Source organism: Mytilus galloprovincialis, chromosome 4 (assembly GCF_965363235.1).
Source record: "Mytilus galloprovincialis chromosome 4, xbMytGall1.hap1.1, whole genome shotgun sequence".
Lineage (NCBI taxonomy): Eukaryota > Metazoa > Mollusca > Bivalvia > Mytilida > Mytilidae > Mytilus > Mytilus galloprovincialis.
The window spans coordinates 38,419,989-38,440,801 of record NC_134841.1 but is presented as its reverse complement, the minus strand read 5'-3'; the positions used below and the strand labels follow the sequence as shown (position 1 = coordinate 38,440,801).

The window sequence follows — 20,813 nt, the reverse complement described above, 5'->3', positions numbered from 1 at the left end:
TTTTGAAGTTGAGATTTACCAGAGTTTTATTCTTTTCAGATACATTCCAGACCATGCATTTTTATTTTAAAAATATGAATACTGTTCAGACTGTACGCATTGGTGGATCTAGAAATATTTATAATAAGGGGACCCACTCCAGTCATGCTTAAGTGATTCCTTATATAATCAACCAAATCTCCCCCACAAAAAGGCCCCCAACCCCCACCCCTTTGGATCTGCCTATGGTATGATGAACAGGTCTTTGTGGTTTGAAATGTGAATAAAGTTTTGATCAAACTAGTTGATGGTAGAAGAAAAACCAGTCTCAATGCTTTAATGGACCTAATAATGTGCTCAAGCTATAAATTGTTATATATTTTTTTCTTATATCGTTTTTAAGCACTTATTTGCTCTTATTTAACAGAAAAATAATCTTTGTATTTCATATTCACTAAAATCTTTAGTTACAAAACGTAAGTACATGTAAGTAAGTATTCATTTAGATTCACTTGACGTCAATCTGTGTAAAAAAGTACATCAAAATTAGTCCTTTATTCATCTATCAACTGTGAAAATATCTGATTTTGAAAAAAAATATTGCTGAGTGTTTTTTAAGATTCATCTTTTCCCATTTACATGATGACAGCTATCCTCTTTTCCCTCACATCTCTCGTTACTTTTCAACAAACATTTTGTTTTCCTTGCCCATTTTAACACTCGATAAATAAAAGTACACATATTATTCAACTCTCCCAAATCAAGTGTTTTTACTTGATTTCGATTTTTGTAAATGTAAATATTGTTTGTACTTGCAAAATGAAGATCTTTCCCCTGTTTTATAATTACTGATAGTTGAAATGATCTGGGTGAAACAACAATGCCAAATACAACATCCTGGAAGAAAAGTTTGGACAACATTTGTTGTATATTTTGAACAAGAGCATGTGACTCCTGATGAGCAGGTTTCAGTTCAAAAACTATTGGAAAGATACCAGGAAAATCAGGCAGCACGACACAATAATCGGGAACTATTGTATGTCTTGTAACTCTGCCTTCCTCTATACATCCCAGTGACGATTCAGTTTCTGATGACTCTGAAGAAGTACTTGAGGGATTACTATAGTAAGGCGCATTATACTCCATCTGTGTAAATGGTGTATCAGAATCACCCAAAACAGTCTCTAATGCAGTATTGATGCTGTCATGTCTATTTGTGGCAGATCCACACATATCATCACTCCCAAGACATTTCAGAAGTATTTTTATCAATACCTCAATCCAACTTTTAGCTCGACCATTATTCATATCTGTTTGTAATGCTGTCTTAAATGATGAAACATATTGCCTCTGTTCTGAAAATATATAAAACAAATAGTAACTGTTATAGACTAATATCTGAAATTTGTTTATATTTAAAAAGTTTCACTGTAATCCATTGATAATAAACTTTTAATTTCTAATCATGAAAGTTTAAATTAATTGTTAGATTTTTAAGTGAATTTCCCAAAGGGTCCTCTATATGTTAAACTATGAAGGTCAATAACAGATACCATGAATTTCTGATCAACATTTAATTTCAATTTACAATAAACTGCTTTGCTGAGCACAGCTGGATATGCCCGCAGAGGTTCAAACCTGAACAGTTCGGGCAAAAATGGACACAATATTCAAGCTTGATACAGGTCTGAATTTGGATTGCTATTAAATATTTGACATATTATAGGTTTCTGAATAAATGTAGTCAAAGATCTTGAAATTGATTATATGAATTGAATTTATATACAATTAAAGATCTGTTGTGCAATACACTGTGCTGTAGTGTTGCACAATACTTAGTAAATCAATTGTCAGACTATTAACAAATAAAGTGGAATTTCTTCTCAATGTCACATTTGAAATTTATGAAAATCAATGGGGAGATTACATCAATAGCTATACATAATTAACCAAAGTTTCATGAGCACTACTGAAAGCTTTTTTTAGTTATTGTTTTGTTCATTATTTGTTCATACCAATTTGAAACAAATTAAGTCATCTAACAGGGCTCCAGATTTTTTGGAAAATTTAGTGTTCACCCCCCAAAACTGGTTTGACGATTACACAAAAGTTTCAAGTTTATTTACAATTTACAGTGTGTATATTTTAAGTATGTATAAATGAACATATGTTTTCATAGTTTAGGACTTTATTCGTTTTAGGTTGAGAAATACAGGCAAAGTTTTGATGTTTCTGTAGTGTCCTATATTTTGACTTTAGTGGAACCTACATGACCTAAAGCGCTCTACAACTGATTTACATAGTTTGTTCTTTTGTTATACTGTTACATCCACTTCATTTGAACTTTGGTGGATAACTGTACATGTCTCAATTTGGCAATCATACCACAACTCCTTATTATTTATATATATATATGTGTATTAATGTGTAGATACAAAATATCCAAATGATTGCCTATTAAATATTTTACCTATTGACAACTTTGCATATGCTTCTTCTAAGCCTTTGTCAGACTTTGGGCTCTTTTGAGGAAACCAACATTCCACTTTGTCCACTTTTTTATACTTGAAGTCATATAGCTGTAAACATCTGACAATGTCCTTCCAGTATTCTGATGTAATATCTGATTGCTCAAATGGTTCCAAAAAAGAGTTTATTGTCTCATAAAAATCTTCTAAGGGTCTTTGATCAAAGGAATCATGGCAATCATACACTACTTCTGATGCCTCATGCTGACTGTTTTCTCTAGTGAAAAATTTGACACTTTCGATTGTATTATCCTGTGATCTGCAACATTGTGTGTCTTCTAAATTGCATAGAACCCTAACCAGCAAGGCTCTTTGATTGTAATTAGCCATCCATGCCTAAAAAATAAAACAGTTGTGATATACATGTCATATAAATTAAGTTAAATATAACACACAACAAGAACACAATGAGAATACTGTAAAATGTCTCGTTAGTTACAAATGGACTTTCTAATACTACTATAAATAAATCAATGAAACTACCATACACATGCATGCACGTGTATGGTAAACCTGCTTAAGAGATCACCTGTAAGCTCTGAAGGCTAAAGATTGCTTTAATTTATAAGTGGAAAGTAAAATTAAACATTTGATTGTATAAAGCAGCTGATCATTCAACTACAATTATCCATGACAAAGGATGATAACTCCAATTTTAAAGAAAACTTAAAGATCATTGATATTTTTAGAACTGATGTTTTGCAAAAATTTAGTTATGTTGTTTTCTTGACAAGTGTGACATCATTTGTAACTCGAATATCTGAGTAAAAATTCTTAACAGGAAGTTTAGAATGTTATATTCAAGCATTATATTTTTTGTATCTCAAAAAGTTGTGATAAAACCTTGGAAGATTTAGATATTAAGTGAGTACCATATGGTTTTGATTGCATTTGATTTAATGCGATCTTGACTCAAAAGCATGTTGTATATATTTATACATGTATACATGATATAAGACTATCAATTTTAGTTCCAAGGGTAGTGCATTTCATAAAGATAGAACCTGTATTAAAAGACAACCTGTCTTATGAACCACTTTCTTGCTATCTCCTTATTTATAAATGTAAGGTGACATTTTATGTTAATTTGCAACTAGATAATGATCAGTCATTAGTGACCAGCAGATGACTCAATTTTTATTGGTAGCAAATGTATATATCTTAATAGCAATAGTACTATGAACATGATGAAAGCACAAATTATATATCTTAGCTGTTTTGTATAAAAAAAAAAACTGAAACAAATCAAATAACCAAGTACTACTGAAACCACACCATCAGTATCAGTAACAAAATTGTATTCCAGTATTCTAGATTATACTGCATGGTAGGTATTCAGGGGTGTGTTTGTAGAGGTCCTGATCCAAAATCACGAACTTAAAAAAATGTAATCCTGAGGTCTCCAAGTAAAAGAAATTAAATCAGGAGATCCCGAAATTGGGATAAAGAATCCTAGATCCCGAAAGGGTCAATCTGAATCACGAAATCCCGAGCTTAAAACCACCCGATCCCGAAGTCCAGATAAAGGTCATAACCCCCCACCCCTCCTTAATTTTTGAAGGTTTTACAGGTTGGCAGGTATGGTATTTCTTACATAACAACAATCAATTTCTATTTGTCAATCAAGACGCCCCGAGGAGCAGTCTCGAGGGAGCAGTACAATTAGTTTAAATTAAAGTGTACAATAATTGTGGTGATTACAAGAAAATATAATGTTACTTCTTACATAGTCCGGGATTACTCTGACGTCCAACGGCTGTTTTGCCAGACAAGCTGGATATTTGCCCACCCAAAATAGATGCGCTGCTTCGTCGCTTCTGGTACCGATTGAGGGCCTTGGAATTATATAAATCAGGCATCAATCTGTTCATTTTTCATTTATCTCTTTATTAATGCAAAGTTTCACCTACCTGACAACCTTTATTTTTCCATATTTTAACAGTTTTCACAGCTGAGACCCATCGATTTCTGCATTTTGACTTTGACTTTCAAATGGATGTCAAGTTACTAGAGAGTTCATGGCCTCGAGACTCAAATATACAAATATTTATATTTTTTCACCTCCTTTATAGGAGATCGATGTTTAACATTCAGAAGCCAACCAAGATTTTTCACCTCCTTTACAGGAGATCGGTATTAAGCATTTAGTTCCGACCACGATAACAATCGGAAGCTCTCGGACATTTCGATAACTTGCATCGTAAATGAACGAGGTGTTACATTATGGTCATTTGCACTGTTTTCTCGTGGTCACGTGATAATCTTTGAAAATGAAAGTCAAAATGCAGAAATTGATGGGTCTCCTTGAAAACTTTTAAAAAATATATGGAAAAATAAAGGTTGGCAGGTAGGTGAAACTTACATAAATGAAGAGATAAATGAAAAATGAAGAGATTGATGCCCGATTCAAATAATTCCAAGGCCCTCAATCGGCACCAGAAGCGGGAAGCACTAATGACAGGACGATTACCCGGATAGTGACAGGACAGTTGACCGGACGACATAGAAATAGTCATAACTTTTTTGTTATTTGATAGATTTGTTTAATATTTGTAGACCTGAAAGATATTAAACTATATTTTATGAAAATTAAAAAAAAAGAGGGGAAATAATTATTTTTGAGCCAAAAAAGTTGACCGGAGGGTATTCAGACTCGCTGATATACGCTATATATATATTCAACTGGTCGACACAAGTGTTCATATATCTTTTGTTTTACAATATTTGTCCATGAAACTCAGGAATCTGTGAGATTGAATAATATATTACACGAAAATATAAACTTTATAATAAAAAAAACAAAAATCTGCAAAAAAAGTTGACCGGACGGTATTCACACTTGCCGATATACGCTATATATATATATTCAACTGGATCGACACAAGTGTTCATATATCTTTTGTTTTATAATATTTGTCCATGAAACTCAGGAATCTGTGAGATTGAATAATATATTACACGAAAATATAAACTTTATAGTAAAAAAAAAAACAAAAATCTGCAAAAAAAGTTGACCGGACGGTATTCACATTCGACGATGTACGCGTTGATTATATTGAACTGAGCGACAAAAAATGTAAATATTTTTTTTTTGTAAACAATATTTTTTCATAAAACTGAGATATCTGCGAGATAAATAAATATATGATATGAAAATATGATAAAAAAAATTGTTTTTCTTCAAAAAAAAGTTGACCGGACGGAACTAACATTCGCCGATATATGCCTTAATATTATAAAATTGATTGACACAAGTGTTAATATTTTTTTTTTTTTACCATATCTGTCCCTAAAATTTATAAACATTGGAGATGGATAAATATATGATACAAAAAATTAAACTATATATTTAAATGAAAAAAAAAATGAAAAAAAATGACTGGACGGATTATAAGGTAATTCAATTAAATGTATTTGATGTCTCAGGTGTGAAAACTTTATTGACATGTTATTTGGCTTGATTGGTGATTACAACAAGTGTCAAAATTAGATTAATTTGATTAGATATCATTACTTCTGTTATGCATTGGTGAACCCTTCTCACATAAACATTTTGGGCTCATTGTTTTTACTTTACAATTTATTTATTTTTCTTATAAAATATTTATTAATCTCACAATTTAATTCATTTCATGGACAGATATATTATAAAAATGAAGAGATATTAACACTTGTGTCAATCAGTTCAATATATTTAAATCATAATATCGGGGAATGTTAAATCCGTCAGATCAACTTTTTTTTTTGAAGAACAACATTTTACATATTCAATATAAAGTTTATATTTACTTATTGATCTCTCAGATTTCATAATTTCATAAATTTGATAAAATAAAAGAGATATAAACACTTGTGTCTACCAACTTATTATATTCAAGGCATATAACGGCGAATGTTTGTTCCGTCCGGTCAACTTTTTCTAAAGAAAAACATTTTTATTTACTATAAAGTTTATATTTTCATATCAAGTATTTATTGATCTCGTAGATTTCTTAGTTTCGTGTAAAAATATTGTAAAACAAATAAGATATTGACACTTATTTTTATCAGTTCAATATAATTAACGCGTACATTGGCGAATGTGAACACTGTCCGGTCAACTTCTTTTGAAGACAAATTTTTTTTTTCACTATAAAGTTTATATTTTCGTGTAATATATTATTCAATCTCACAGATTCCTGAATTTCATGATCAAATATTGTAAAACAAAAGAGATATCAACACTTGTTGTCGAGGGGTTAAATATATGTATAGCGTATATCGGCGAGTGTGAATACCGTCCGGTCAACTTTTTTGGCTCAAAAATAAATGTTTTCACTCTTTTTTTTTAATTTTCATAAAATATAGTTTAATATCTTTCAGGTCTACAAATATTAAACAAATCTATAGAATAACAAAAAAGTTATGACTATTTCTATGTCGTCCGGTCAACCGTCCTGTCACTATCAGGGTAATCGTCCTGTCATTAGTGCAACCCACCAGAAGCGACGAAGCAGCGCATCTATTTCGGGTGGGCAAATATCCACTTTTTGATATGGGACGAGCTCTGACGTCCCACGGCCCCAGCTTGTCTGGCAAAACAGCCGTTGGACAGGTCAGGAATAACCACCAATTGGTGGATTATACCTCAATTGACGTATAATCCACCAATTGACATATAATGGTATAGACCAATTGGTGTATAATTCTTTGTTTTTCAAAACAAATTATTCCACTAAAATGGAGCATTGTTTTCTTAAAACCATATTATGGTATGAAAACTTGTCAAACATTCCTAGTTTAGTATTGTAACACAACATATTGCATTTAATCCATAATTATATTTGAAGTTTCTTCTATTGTTATCTTGTCAATTTTTGATTGGCAAATTTACCTGTAATCACCTGTCAATGGACATCATTACTGTCTGCAGTCATGCGATCATGAGTACAACTCCAAAGTTGAATGGAGCTCTTTGTTAATACTTAACTTTCATTATCAAAAGTCAATTATGGTCAATAGTACAAATGTTTCAACAAAAGAATTGTTGTACACATGCATTCTCAAGAGATGCAGCAGGCTTTGACAAAACTGAAACTTTCGGAGGACTCTATAAGGGTCATGAAATAGGTTGCAAGTTGCAAAATCATGCTCCTATCTCACACTAGCATTTAATTACAAAAAACTTGCATTATACATCAATTGGTCTATACCAATATACCTCAATTGGTGGATTATATACGTCAATTGAGGTATAATCCACCAATTGGTGGTTATTCCTGACCTGTTGGACGTCAGAGTAATCTCGGACTACTTCTTACATAATCCTCTATTTCCATGCCTTCAGTGCAAGAAGGATCAATATTATGCCTTTATCTTTTTCACTAGAACTGCATCACACAAAGTCAAAGGTCTTGAGTTATCCTGATTTTGGCGGGTTCAGGGGAAAATAAATATGGGGAGGGAAATCAACGATATCACGTCTTTTCCGTACCAACGTATTGTACTCCCAACAATGGGACACCAAGAAGTCTCGTTTAAAACATTAATAGAATTGATTAAATATTGCAATAAACTGTTAATAATACATCACGGTATAAATCTTAAATATCATGATGACTCCATTAAATTCAATTTATTTTACATAATATAATACTAAAATATAGTAACAATGATAAAAAGGGGGAGGGGGATCCAATAACAGCAAGACAACAAATTGATTTGGCTTAAAACAGATGACAAGGAATTTTAAAAGGACAATAACAGATCTACATCTACATAATACTTCTTTACTTCAACATGTTGAAGATTAAAAGAAGGCACAATCTACATATTTAAATTACAATAATTTCAAAAACCGTATTTTTTTTAAAGATAAAAACATGATTTGATTTAGCAGTACATATGTGGTTTTGCACCAGACTTAAATACTTCTAAATCTTGGCTACAGGCTGCTTGGTATGGTAAGATAACAGTAAATGAAATATCAGTCCTCCGAGTCTGAATCAGACCCTATACCAGTATATTTGATCATAATCCTTCCATTTTCTATGAAAATGCATGTATAATTTTCTAGATTTACTCAATGTATAATAATAATTATTTGTTATTCAAAACCAGTGGCGGATCCAGGGGGGGGGGGGTTCCGGGGTGCGCACCCCCCTTTATTTTTGCCGATCAATGCATTTGTATCGGGACATATGTTTTGCACACCCCCCCCCCCCCTTTTGCCCTGGGTGCCCTGGGTTAGCACCCCCCTTTCGAAAATTCCTGCATCCGCCCCTGAAAACTAACAGACTCAACCCTTGGATCACTATCTTTTGCTGATGATTTTCTTTTGATATCAGAGAGTGAAGAATGTCTATAGAACAATATACCGTGATTTTAGTAGTTTCTGTGAAAATTGAAAATTGCATGATTCGACTGTCGTACAAGTGAGAGGTTTAGCGCTATAAAACCAGTATCAATCCACAATTTTCTACATTTGAAAATGCCTGTACCAAGTCAGGAAAATGACAGTTGTCCATTTGGTTGATGTGTTTAACATTTTGATTTTGCCATTCGAAATAGGGACTTTACATTTTGATTTTCCTAGGGGTTCAGTATTTTTGTGATGCTACATGTAAGCAGACATGGGGTAATTGTAATTGTAATCGTTAATCAGCTGTAATTGATTACAATTTTTCAAGTAATCATTGTAATCATTAATCAGCCAAAAATCTGATTACATGTAATTTAATTTAATCAATTACTTTTCAAAATACCCTGTAATCCTAATTACTTTTTGATTACATTCTGATTACAATGAACAAAATCAAAAACTGTTCACGGTCAATAAGTTAACCTTTTCGTTATTCATATTTAATTGTAAACTTCAGTAAAAAAACTGTTACAGTATTGAAAAGTCATCATTAGCCTAAGTAAAATATTCACAATTTAAAGATGTATATATACATGTATATACTTTATAATAAAATAAATTATTATTATTATATATTTGATGATAACTGTTAATTTCAAGTAATACTTTTCTTTAACCCTTGAATTATAAATCTTTTGTTAATATTGTGATCTTTGTCCACTTTGAATTGACAGGTAGGTGACCAATTAAGGTTTGTTTCTGTTGCAATTACCAATTGTGTATAGCTGTAGGGAAATCATGGTGAATATATGATAAATCAGACATGTGAAAATTTATCTAATTAGCACAAACTAATTGAAAGGGGACAAATATGTAGTTCAAATTAAAAAAAAAATGTATGTTTTTGGACTGGACATGTAAAATGCAATGATTTTTGGTACTTATATTTTGTTAACAGTTCGATAAAACAATTCTAGTAACATTTTACATAGTTTTTAATTGGTAATTTTATATCATCCATATTTTAACTTCCAGAAACTGAACCTTGAAATACACATGATACATTGAGAGGTTTGATGACAAACACCAAACTCTTTATATAAACCTTTATTTAATTGAAGTAAAATAATTCAGAGATCAATGATGATTAAGTGTAATGGGTCATAACCCGCAATGACATGTAAATATGCTGTAAATTTTTGTAGTTTATTAAACAGATAAAGTTTGATGTTATTATTTTATAACATATATCATAAAATTCTTTTGCAAAAATGCTCATTTTGTTATATTAAACGTTTATTCATTCGCATCAGTCAAAATGTTTTTTTTTTTAAAGTTCATTGTAATCAGATGTAATCATGATTACTTTGCCAATGTAATCGTTAATTTAATTAGATACTTTCAGAAATGATGTAATCGTTAATTTAATTTAATCGTACAAATGCCAAAGTAATTGTAATTTAATCAATTACATTGAAAGTAATCAGACCCATCTCTGCTTGTAAGCTAACTGTATTAAAACATACATATTACATAAAATCAAAATCATGCAAAAAGTGTAGTTTAATTTCTAAACGAAAATGGTTATATGATAAAAAAAAAAATGCATTTTAATATAAATTCCTTGGAAATCTTATACAGAGCAATTGTAACACTACCAAATTTATAATCTTTTTGATAAATTGGTTAAAACCAGTTTTTACCTAAAGCTCAAAGATCTCAGTCTCCATGGTTAGCTGTTTACTAAGATACAGATCTAAGATTAGAGATGACTGAAGTTATAAAAATTTTAATAATTTCATTTGTTGATAATGCTCCATTCGAAATTAAAAAAAAACCGTTTACAGTATTTTTTTGTTTTAAATATATGCTTCAAAAATAGCATTCCAAGCAAAACAAGAATACTCCCCCTTGAACATTTTTTTTTTCATACTGGAAGTCTCTATATTACATAGCAAAACTGAATTCTGAAAATATAGCTCCTTAACATAAAGGAGCATTTATATTATGTAAACTGCTGGACTCCAATGGTACTTATTCTTGGTATAAATATACAATGAATATTTCTCCTCAAGATCTGTTAGATAAAGTTTATAATTGAAGGGAATTCATTGAAACATTTTTTTTAAAATTCTTGATTAAATATGAATTTAAAGAAAAATTTTAAAGAAATTTTAAAAAATAGAATAAACAGTTATAAAGAAAATAGTTAACTGATAATTTATGAAAATTTATGAGAATTTAAAACTTGAAATATGGAATTTTTATTTAGCTTCCAATCACTTTTCTAAAAACTAAATGCATCATTAAGCTGTGAATTAGTGACCATAACTTAGAAACAGAAAAGGGTCGGTAACATAAAATTCATAGAAAGGATAGAATATGTAAACTGTACCACCTGCTTGAAATTGAAAACACCACCTCCTTTAATTTAAAATTAACAAAAAGCTAAGGGATAACCTTTTTGAAAAATGTTTACCTTCTCATAATTTTATAGCCCTTACATAAGAACAAAAAGTACAAGAAATGCTAAATCTCTCTACCATGGAACATGTTAAAAACATGAAACAGTCATTAGAACTGAGAGCAGAAGTCTTAGTATATAATTTTTTCCATGTGTTTATTTCTTTAAGAATTGCTTTTTCTTTGCTACATGTATACTATGTTTGTTTGTTTTTTTGTCACACACTAATTGGGTTTCTATGTCAATAAAGATATAGTATGGTATAATGGTCATATTTTTTCCTTTTTTGTAATATTAAGAACTTTTCGAATCTAATATTTACGTATCGGAATACAGGGAAAATTATCCCCATGTATACGTGAAAAAAATCAAATTCGAACAATTATTCATATCTAAAAATGAAAACATACATGACATATGGTCAGGGATTCGTGATGAGAATAGACCTTGCTATGTCCATACAACGTTAACCGAAACACCCTTTATATCAGTCATTTCAAAAAATGTACATGTTTCGGTTATTGCCTATTGTCTGTTTAATTTGTAAGTTTGACCTAATTTTTTAATTTAACATAATAGTTTACACATTGTGCAAGATAGTTCATGCAAATATCAGTGTGCAAAAAGTTTCATATTTTTTTTTATTCGTTGAAGTATGAAAATTTGCCAATTTCCATGCGTTTATTTTTGATAATTACATTTTCATTCAAATTATCTGTAGATAAAACTGCATTTAAAGGTACAGAAACACAATGATTTTTTTTTTCATTTAGTAACATCATAAGTTGAAAATGAATAACTTTCCATGTTTCTTATCATAAAAACTTTTATTCCACAGTCACTGGAATGTCTGTTCGTGATTATTTGTCCTTCCTGTTACTATTTATTTGTTTACGGAATAAAACTAGTTTCTCCCTTCAAAAACGGTGTTTTTTATGGTGATGTCGTAGGTGTGGATAAAGGACGTAACCACGGGGGAGGGGGGGGGGTGGGGGGGGGGGACGTAACGACATGGTGAAATTTTTCATGTCGAAAGAAATTGGTCATCAGAATCAAAAGATGAGGGAGGGTAAGAGGGGTCCTGATCCCGAAATCCCGGGCTTAAAAACACGTAATCCCGAGGTCCCGAATTTAAAACAATTAAATCCCGACATCCCGAAATTAGAAAAAAAAGAATTTCCGGATCCCGAAAGGGTCAATCCCGAAATACCGAGCTTAAAAACACCCGATCCCGGAGTCCCGATAAAGGTCCTATCCTCCTCAAAGATCGGTTAGTACTGATGTATGCGTACCTTCTTATAATGTCTTAAATGCTACCAGTTAATACATAATTCTTAATTGCACAAGACTAATGAAACGTTTGTTACCGTAACTAAATCATTGGCCGGAAGTATAAAAACACTACATCAATTATTTAGGAGCGACTATTTTAAAACCTATTTGGGTTATGTACTAATTTTTCCATCCTGTTACTGTCCTTCCTGTTACAAAGACAATGGTAACAGGAGGGACACAAATGGTAACAGGATAGAAATACTTTGTAAGAAAACTCAAAATGCCTCTAACATTTATATCGCAAATAAATTGTTACAGATATTTATTACCGTACTGTATAATAATTCATAAAATGTACATTTGTATTGAGGTATTTCTAGAACAAGTCAAGTGCTACGTTGACTGGTAACAGGATGGACAAAATTATTAATTGTGCAACTATTATTCAGAATTCAGTCGCCGATATATCTGTGCAGCTATTATTCAAGTGTGTCAGATAGAATACGCATTGTTTCTTTTCAATACTCTTTGAAGGCTTTACCCTTTGCGATTTGTACCTAAATGTTTTCTTTGGTACCTGAACCTAATTTGGTGCATTTTGTTCCTTGATCTATTATTTTGTTCTGCTTGGGTTGTAAAACTACCATCATATTTTGCCAACTTTTGTACTGCTTTCTTGGAGACATAAAACTTTCTCGTTACATGCAAATAGAGATACAGACCTTGCGAGACGACAGCAACACTTTTGACACAAAGAATGTCTTTTATTTTTAAAAAGGGGGGGGGGGGTTGCACAACATATAAATGTGGGTATAATATAGCCCCGGTTGTGGTTTGACCTCCCCTGTCCTATTCATAAACTAATAATGTGAAAATCGCTTCTCCTTCACATATATATTTCACTGCTTCTAATATCTTGCTTAAATGTCAGAGATGATATTAGGGTTAAAAAGATAGAACACAAATTTTAGTCTACAGTAGGTGCACATCACGTACGTATGACCCATTAATTGATATAAGAATTTCTTCCCATTAATATATAGCCTTCTTAAAGTTGCAGGTCATTGATATTATAATTGCCAATATTTGTCATTCCAAATATAAATACCCACACCAGCGGCAAATCTGTGTTTTATCTATTTTAATAATGACAGACCCCCCTTTTTTGGACGCCTCCGTGCTTTTATTCGCAAGAATAGTTGAAAGAAAAAAGCTGATACAATTCCAGAATATTGTCTATATATAATTCCGAATCCAAACAAAATCAGGAGCTCTTCGTAAACTTATGGTAATTGATCCAAAAATCCAAGAATGACAAGCCTTCAGTGTTAAAATGTGTAAGAAACTAGAAAGATGTATATCAGAATCATTGACAATAAAAAATTGTTTTATCTGAATTTTCGTTCAGTTGTATGACAGTTCTTGTCCATTCGTTTTTGATGCGTTTTGTTATTTGATTTTGCCATGTGATTATGGACTTTCCGAATTGATTTTTCTCTGAGTTCAGTATTTTTGTGATTTTACTTTTTTGTATTGTTGTGTTTTTTAAAATGTCTTAATGTTTTTAAACATATGAAATTAGTTTAGCTTTTTAAGCCTACATCTTCAACCTTCTCTAAGACGGTACGATGGTTTGTTGTTCTGGTGATGTGTTAGCCTCCAATGGACACTTAAAGGCATATTCAGGAAGAGAATATGATAAATAAATAACAACCAACATGCTGAACTTAATCTTAAAAGCGGTAGTTCACAGAAAGGCATGTCATCTTATGTACACTGATTTTTACGACTTGCGGCAACCTTACTTACTTCATACTTAGCTTAAAAAGCAGCAATATCAATTTTTCATTTGTTTGGTTTGTTTAGTTTTTTGTGTAAACTAATTTTGACAATCAACATAACTGATCTATTGACTAAGTTTCCAGTCAGTATCATCAAAAAGGGACATACTAGTAAATTTTCGCTGCCACTGTCTCCACAATTTTTTTAAGAGCGTTTGAAAAATAAGAAATGTGATGATTTTTCTAAACGTACACACTATCTGCTGATTTTTTTTTTGGGGGTAATCTACATAAATGATGAATGTAAATGTGATTTCAAATGAAAACTGCTATGCAAGTGTGATGCCACACTTTTCATTGGATATTTTCTTTGTTCTTATCACTTTTGCTATCAGTTAAAAAAAGTAACAGGATGGACAAAATTGAACACCAGCTGGCACATCATTTTAAAAAAAAATTCTCAGGTGTTGGTAAGATTGCATATTTTGAAAAAATATTAACAAAGCAATATGTTATTGGTTTTTTAAATTAATTTGCATTTATTTTAACTTTTTTTTTTAAAGTTCAGATTCTGAATTTGTATACTTTATTTTGAAATGACTGATATGATAAGAAACAAAGACTCCGCTCTGTGATTCTTTTCTAAGAATACACACACTATTTGAATCAAATGCACATGTCAGTTTCTTTAAAAGCTAAAAAAAAAAAAATACGCTGACAAATAGTATTCCATAACAAAAAAATATTGTCATACATTGAGTAAACAAATTCTAGGTAACTCTGAATAAACATGTTAATAGAAAATAATATTTGATGTGTATGCTACTGGAACCCTTCTCTGAATACTGGTAAGGGACCACCATGTAACCAGTGGTAAGACCCCAATGTTCAATGATTTTTAATTTCTACTAAAAACTGATCAAGACTGGCTGACAAAATGCTAACAGTCAAATTTTCAATAACAGTTAACAGCAAATGATATTCTCACAGTAACAGATAACAAAAAAATAAAAAAATAAACGTCCTTTTACAGCGAACAAGGAATAGGACAATAACAGCTAACAGCAAATGCATTTTCCGAATAACACATAACTAAGATCTAAATTGCCCCAAAACAGCATGACATTTATGCCCCTTGTCCTACTCTTTACTCAATGCATATGGAGGAAGATACAGGATTTGGGACTCGCCACCGCTTTACAAAGACAACGACGACATATGACCACGAGTAAGACGTGCTGCAGTTCTATACCTTTTCCTACCAGAACTAGTTGAACATTTATTGTTTACAACACTATAAGACACAAAGGAGATAGCCATTTAAACATCCACTGTCACCGACTATGAACCTGTAGGAGAAAAGTTAAACATCCGCCAACAATGGAACCATTTCAGCAACGAAGGAGCACGCATCCATAACCATTAGTAGAACGATGACACAGAAAACTCAAGAAGCACGCCAACCATGCACACCTAAACATCTACATCCTGATTGAAATTCTTAGGAAGACACAAGCCAACATAGAAGCCAACCAGATACAAGTAGCAGCAAGCTATATCCAGCGACCAACCTCTTTGAAGTACAGAAATACAAACAACAAACTATTATCACTGAAAGAACGAATTCTTCAAGGTGAGCAAACTTTTTCCACCACTTTGACATTCGACAGTAAACTTGTGCTGTGTACGTTATCATTGATATGGTTATATTTATAAATTTACTGTTCACAAAAGTTTGAATTTTTGAAATACTAAGGCTTTTCTTTCTCAGGCATAGATTACCTTAGCTGTATTTGGCAAAAAACCTCAGGCATAGATTACCTTAGCCGTATTTGGCAAAACGTTTAGGAATTTTGGTCCTTAATGCTCTTCAAGTTCGTACTTTATTTGGCCCTTTTAACTTTTTGGGATTCGATCGTCACTGATGAGTCTTTTGTAGACGAAACGCGCGTCTGGCGTATATACAAAATTAAGTCCTGGTATCTATGATGAGTTTATTGTATTGTTTTCTGAATTATTTACTTTGTTCAATTTCAAAATTTAATGTAAGTCTACTAATAATTCATTTATCTGAGCAAATTTATGTTTTAATTACATGACTTGTTGTATTTTTAAATATTAAAAAAAAATAATTTTGTGCATAGCTGGTTGAATTATACTATGAGTGTATTAATTTTCCCTCAACTTGAAATATTTCAAGATTTTCTAGAGTATTTGTGTATTCATGCATAGATTATTTATAAAAAATATTTTCTTTTTGTATGATATAAGTGGTCTAAGATGCAGTACTTTTATAATGAATTTTGAATTTTGAATTTAGTATTATTATCATATTATGAAAAAGTTCATTTGAGCAGTATTAACTGTAACTCAAATTACAAGTAAATTCCGTTAATCCGTAATGTGAAAATGTCACTTTTATCAAAAAGAAATTCTAAAAAATAATTGTATATAAATTAAAATATCAAATGTTGAAGAAACATGATCACACCGTCAATCCATCAAACTAAAAAAATGAAATAAGTCGAGCATCATGATGATTTATCTTCCATGGATGCATTCTTATTTATGTATTATTATCTTCCATGGATGCATTCTTATTTATGTATGCATTGTTATTTATGTATTATTGTCATTTTGTTTATTTTCTTTGGTTACATCTTCTGACATCAGACTCGGATTTCTCTTGAACTGAATTTTAATGTGCGTATTGTTATGCGTTTACTTTACTACATTGGTTAGAGGTATAGGGGGAGGGTTGAGATCTCACAAACATGTTTAACCCCGCCGCATTTTTGCGCCTGTCCCAAGTCAGGAGCCTCTGGCCTTTGTTAGTCTTGTATTATTTTAATTTTAGTTTCTTGTGTACAATTTGGAAATTAGTATGGCGTTCATTATCACTGGACTAGTATATATTTGTTTAGGGGCCAGCTGAAGGACGCCTCCGGGTGCGGGAATTTCTCGCTACATTGAAGACCTGTTGGTGACCCTCTGCTGTTGTTGTTTTTTATTTGGTCGGGTTGTTGTCTCTTTGACACATTCCCCATTTCCATTCTCAATTTTATTTTATTGAAATCAGTGTTCTTATTTACAAAGTAAGACTATTGACCATATGACCTGAAGAAGGAATGTAAATTTTAAATTTGAATTAAAAAGGAATTAAGTCAATAAAATATTAATTTCATTTTTTTTTAAATTTTAATATAAATTACTATTTAAATATTGATAAAAAAAATAAACATTGATTATTATTTGAAGAGTTATTAAACAAACAGGTGAATCAACAAATGTTTATTACCTGATAAGCAGATTACCTCTGTTACTAGGCCACTGTTAGCAAATTAAAGTAATTTCTAACATTATCTTAATGACTACCCTACTTTGTAATGCATTTTTTTCTTCTTCAAAATTTGACTACAAATACACAGAAATTTAATCCCCGTTTAGCCATAACAATTTTTTTAATTTTCGGATTTTGACCTAGCCCTACGACCTAAAATATTTGGATTGAAACGCTCAGATGTGAACGTTTTGATGAATATATAGAAAATGAAATAAAGCGAATCACCCGATATAGGTATTGCAAAACCCTGTGAAGTCTGTAAAAGCAGAGCAACATTACAACGAAAACCATATTGCAGCATTTCTCTTTAATGTCTATGCTCAAATAAATGGTATTTCAAATGAAATTATATGTATTATGAGAAAAAGTACATTTAATCTTTAGGCCTCTTATATATTATTCTTTGCAATAAACGTTGTAACCTTTCATGAGATCAAGATTTAGTTTTCTCATTTATTTCTTGTTTCAATAGTTTTTATTCTTCACATGTATAATTTGAAAATTTTAACTCGTAATTTCTGGTTTTGTTATTGTGTGCACGCAGTCTCCTGGATTATTTAGATACGTGTATTATACTCTTTTTAATACCACGTTTTGAAGAATTGATTAAGCAAGCAACAACCATCTTATTATATAAGAATAACTTAAAAAAATATATTCGCACTTTTGGACCGGGGGTATGATACACTTGTCCCTTCGAAAGTCTTTTTATATGTAACTTCGCTCCTCTTTAATTGATAGGTTTTAAATTCTGGCTGAATCTTTATAATAACGAGTTGTACTATATATATGTATAACCGTTTTGAGATCTACACGTCAGTTACTTCCTGTTTGAAAATTCTTTGAACACCCATTGAACAGGATGTTTTTTTTACATGTTTTACAGTTCTGATATGATTGCTATTGCTTTTAATCTTAGTAGTATGAATTTTACCATGCAAGCCATTAAGCTATGCCGAACAGTCATTATCTGTTTGACGATATCATGATTTTTGTTGATTAAGGAATAATATGTCAATTGGACATGCTTTGATAATATATATGCCCTTGAATTTTTACTAGATAACATTTTTGTTCGCTTTGGGGATTCCGTATATCGTCAGATTATCGGAATTCCAATGGGGACTAACTGTGCACCACTTATTGCGGACCTGTTTTTGTATTGCTATGAGTTACAATTTATGACAAAAATAAGCAAAGACTCATCGAAACAACATGTGATAAACAAATTTAATAATACTTTTAGATATTTGGATGATATTTTGGCTCTCAATAATGACGACTTCAGTATGTATATTAAAGAAATTTATCCTGTTGAACTTACTTTAAATAAAGCTAATACTAACAATGACCACTGCCCTTTCCTCGATCTTGATATCTATATCACTAACGGAAAGCTGAATACTAAAATTTATGATAAAAGAGATGATTTTTCATTTCCTATCGTTAATTATCCATTTTTAGATGGTGACGTTCCCTTGTCACCATCTTACGGTGTTTATATATCTCAACTTGTACGATTCGCTCGTGTATGTAACAATGTTTAGATTTTAACGAGAGAAATTTATGTATTACTGAAAAATTATTACACCAGGGTTTTCGATATCACAAACTAGTCAAAACATTTACTAAATTTTATCATCGGTATAAGGACATCATTCGTAAATATAGCTCAACATGCAGACTTCTTATACGTTCAGGTATTTCACATCCAATTTTTTATGGAAATATTCTTTATAAAGCACAAAGGTGTCAGTATTCACCTCAAAAACTAACAAAACCTTTGAGTAGACTTATTAAGAAGGGATATAGTTACGATACTGTTGTCAGGTCATTAAAGATTGCATATTTTGTCGTTAATATTGATTCACTTATAGGGTCTTTGCATCGGAACTAAACACATTTATTCAAAAACCAGTTGTTGGCATGACACGGGTTATGTTCTTCTCATATATGTTATGATGGTATGATACTAAACCCCTAACGGGAAGGATTGTGCCTGATGTTCATATGATGAAATCATAATCTTTCAGTCAGTTTAATTGAAGTCTGGAGCTGGCATGTCAGTTAACTGCTAGTAGTCTGTTGTTATTTATGTATTATTGTCATTTTGTTTATTTTCTTTGGTTACATCTTCTGACATCAGACTCGGACTTCTCTTGAACTGAATTTTAATGTGCGTATTGTTATGCGTTTACTTTTCTACATTGGCTAGAGGTATAGGGGGAGGGTTGAGATCTCACACACATGTTTAACCACGCCGCATTTTTGCGCCTGTCCCAAGTCAGGAGCCTCTGGCCTTTGTTAGTCTTGTATTATTTTAATTTTAGTTTCTTGTGTACAATTTGGAAATTAGTATGGCGTTCATTATCACTGGACTAGTATATATTTGTTTAGGGGCCAGTTGAAGGACGCCTCCGGGTGCGGGAATTTCTCGCTACATTGAAGACCTTTGGTGACCTTCTACTGTTGTTTTTTTTCTATGGTCGGGTTGTTGTCTCTTTGGCACATTCCCCATTTCCATTCTCAATTTTATAGAATACACAGTGACTATGCATGACATTTAGTGAAACTCTGTGTTGTTTATGTATGTTGCTTTTGTTTTTGTTTTAATTAACATAACCGGTGCCTCTCTTTGTAATCCCCATTTTTCATGTTTTATATTATATCTTCTTGAAACCTTGTTTCCCTTTTTTTTTTAAAGTCATGCAGTGTTGAAATAGAGCGCACGTTCCTTTTTCTTGACAGAGAAGCCCAACGTCATTTGATAACAATAGGGTTAGTAGTCCAGTCTTTCATTTTGATGAAAAAGAAAGCCAGACAATACATAATTAATAGAAGCTATTAAGCTTTGGCATAAACAAACCCAAGATGGTATCAAAAGCATGGTTTGATACCTATGCCGACATTTTAAGTAATCTCTAACTAGATCAGGTGTGCTATATCCGATTAAGACCTACATTATTAAATATAGGCTAAATATTTATATCATTTCTAAATATTATTTTTGAGTTAATATAATTTGACTTATGCATTTTTGCGTTTTAATATTATACTATGTATTTATCTAAACATTAAATATTGTGATAAAGATCCACTCTTT

At 31.5% G+C, this 20,813-nt stretch overlaps 1 protein-coding gene across 1 annotated transcript; it reads right to left on the bottom strand.

The window, feature by feature from the left end:
- Window positions 1–300: 300 nt before the first annotated feature.
- On the bottom strand, window positions 301–7,947 carry LOC143072088 (uncharacterized). Its single transcript, XM_076246873.1, has 3 exons — window positions 7,808–7,947; window positions 2,450–2,843; window positions 301–1,334 (listed from the first exon to the last, which is right to left on the bottom strand). The coding sequence occupies exons 1-3, from the start codon at window positions 7,823–7,825 to the stop codon at window positions 601–603; spliced, it is 1,146 nt and encodes a 381-aa protein (XP_076102988.1). The 5' UTR covers window positions 7,826–7,947; the 3' UTR covers window positions 301–600.
- Window positions 7,948–20,813: the final 12,866 nt, after the last annotated feature.

Excerpts from the sequence above, each read along its gene's own strand:
- LOC143072088 (XM_076246873.1), bottom strand. Across the intron at positions 1,335-2,449 it reads ATATGCAAAGTTGTCAATAG|AACAGAGGCAATATGTTTCA; the intron begins GTAAAATATTTA and ends ATATATTTTCAG.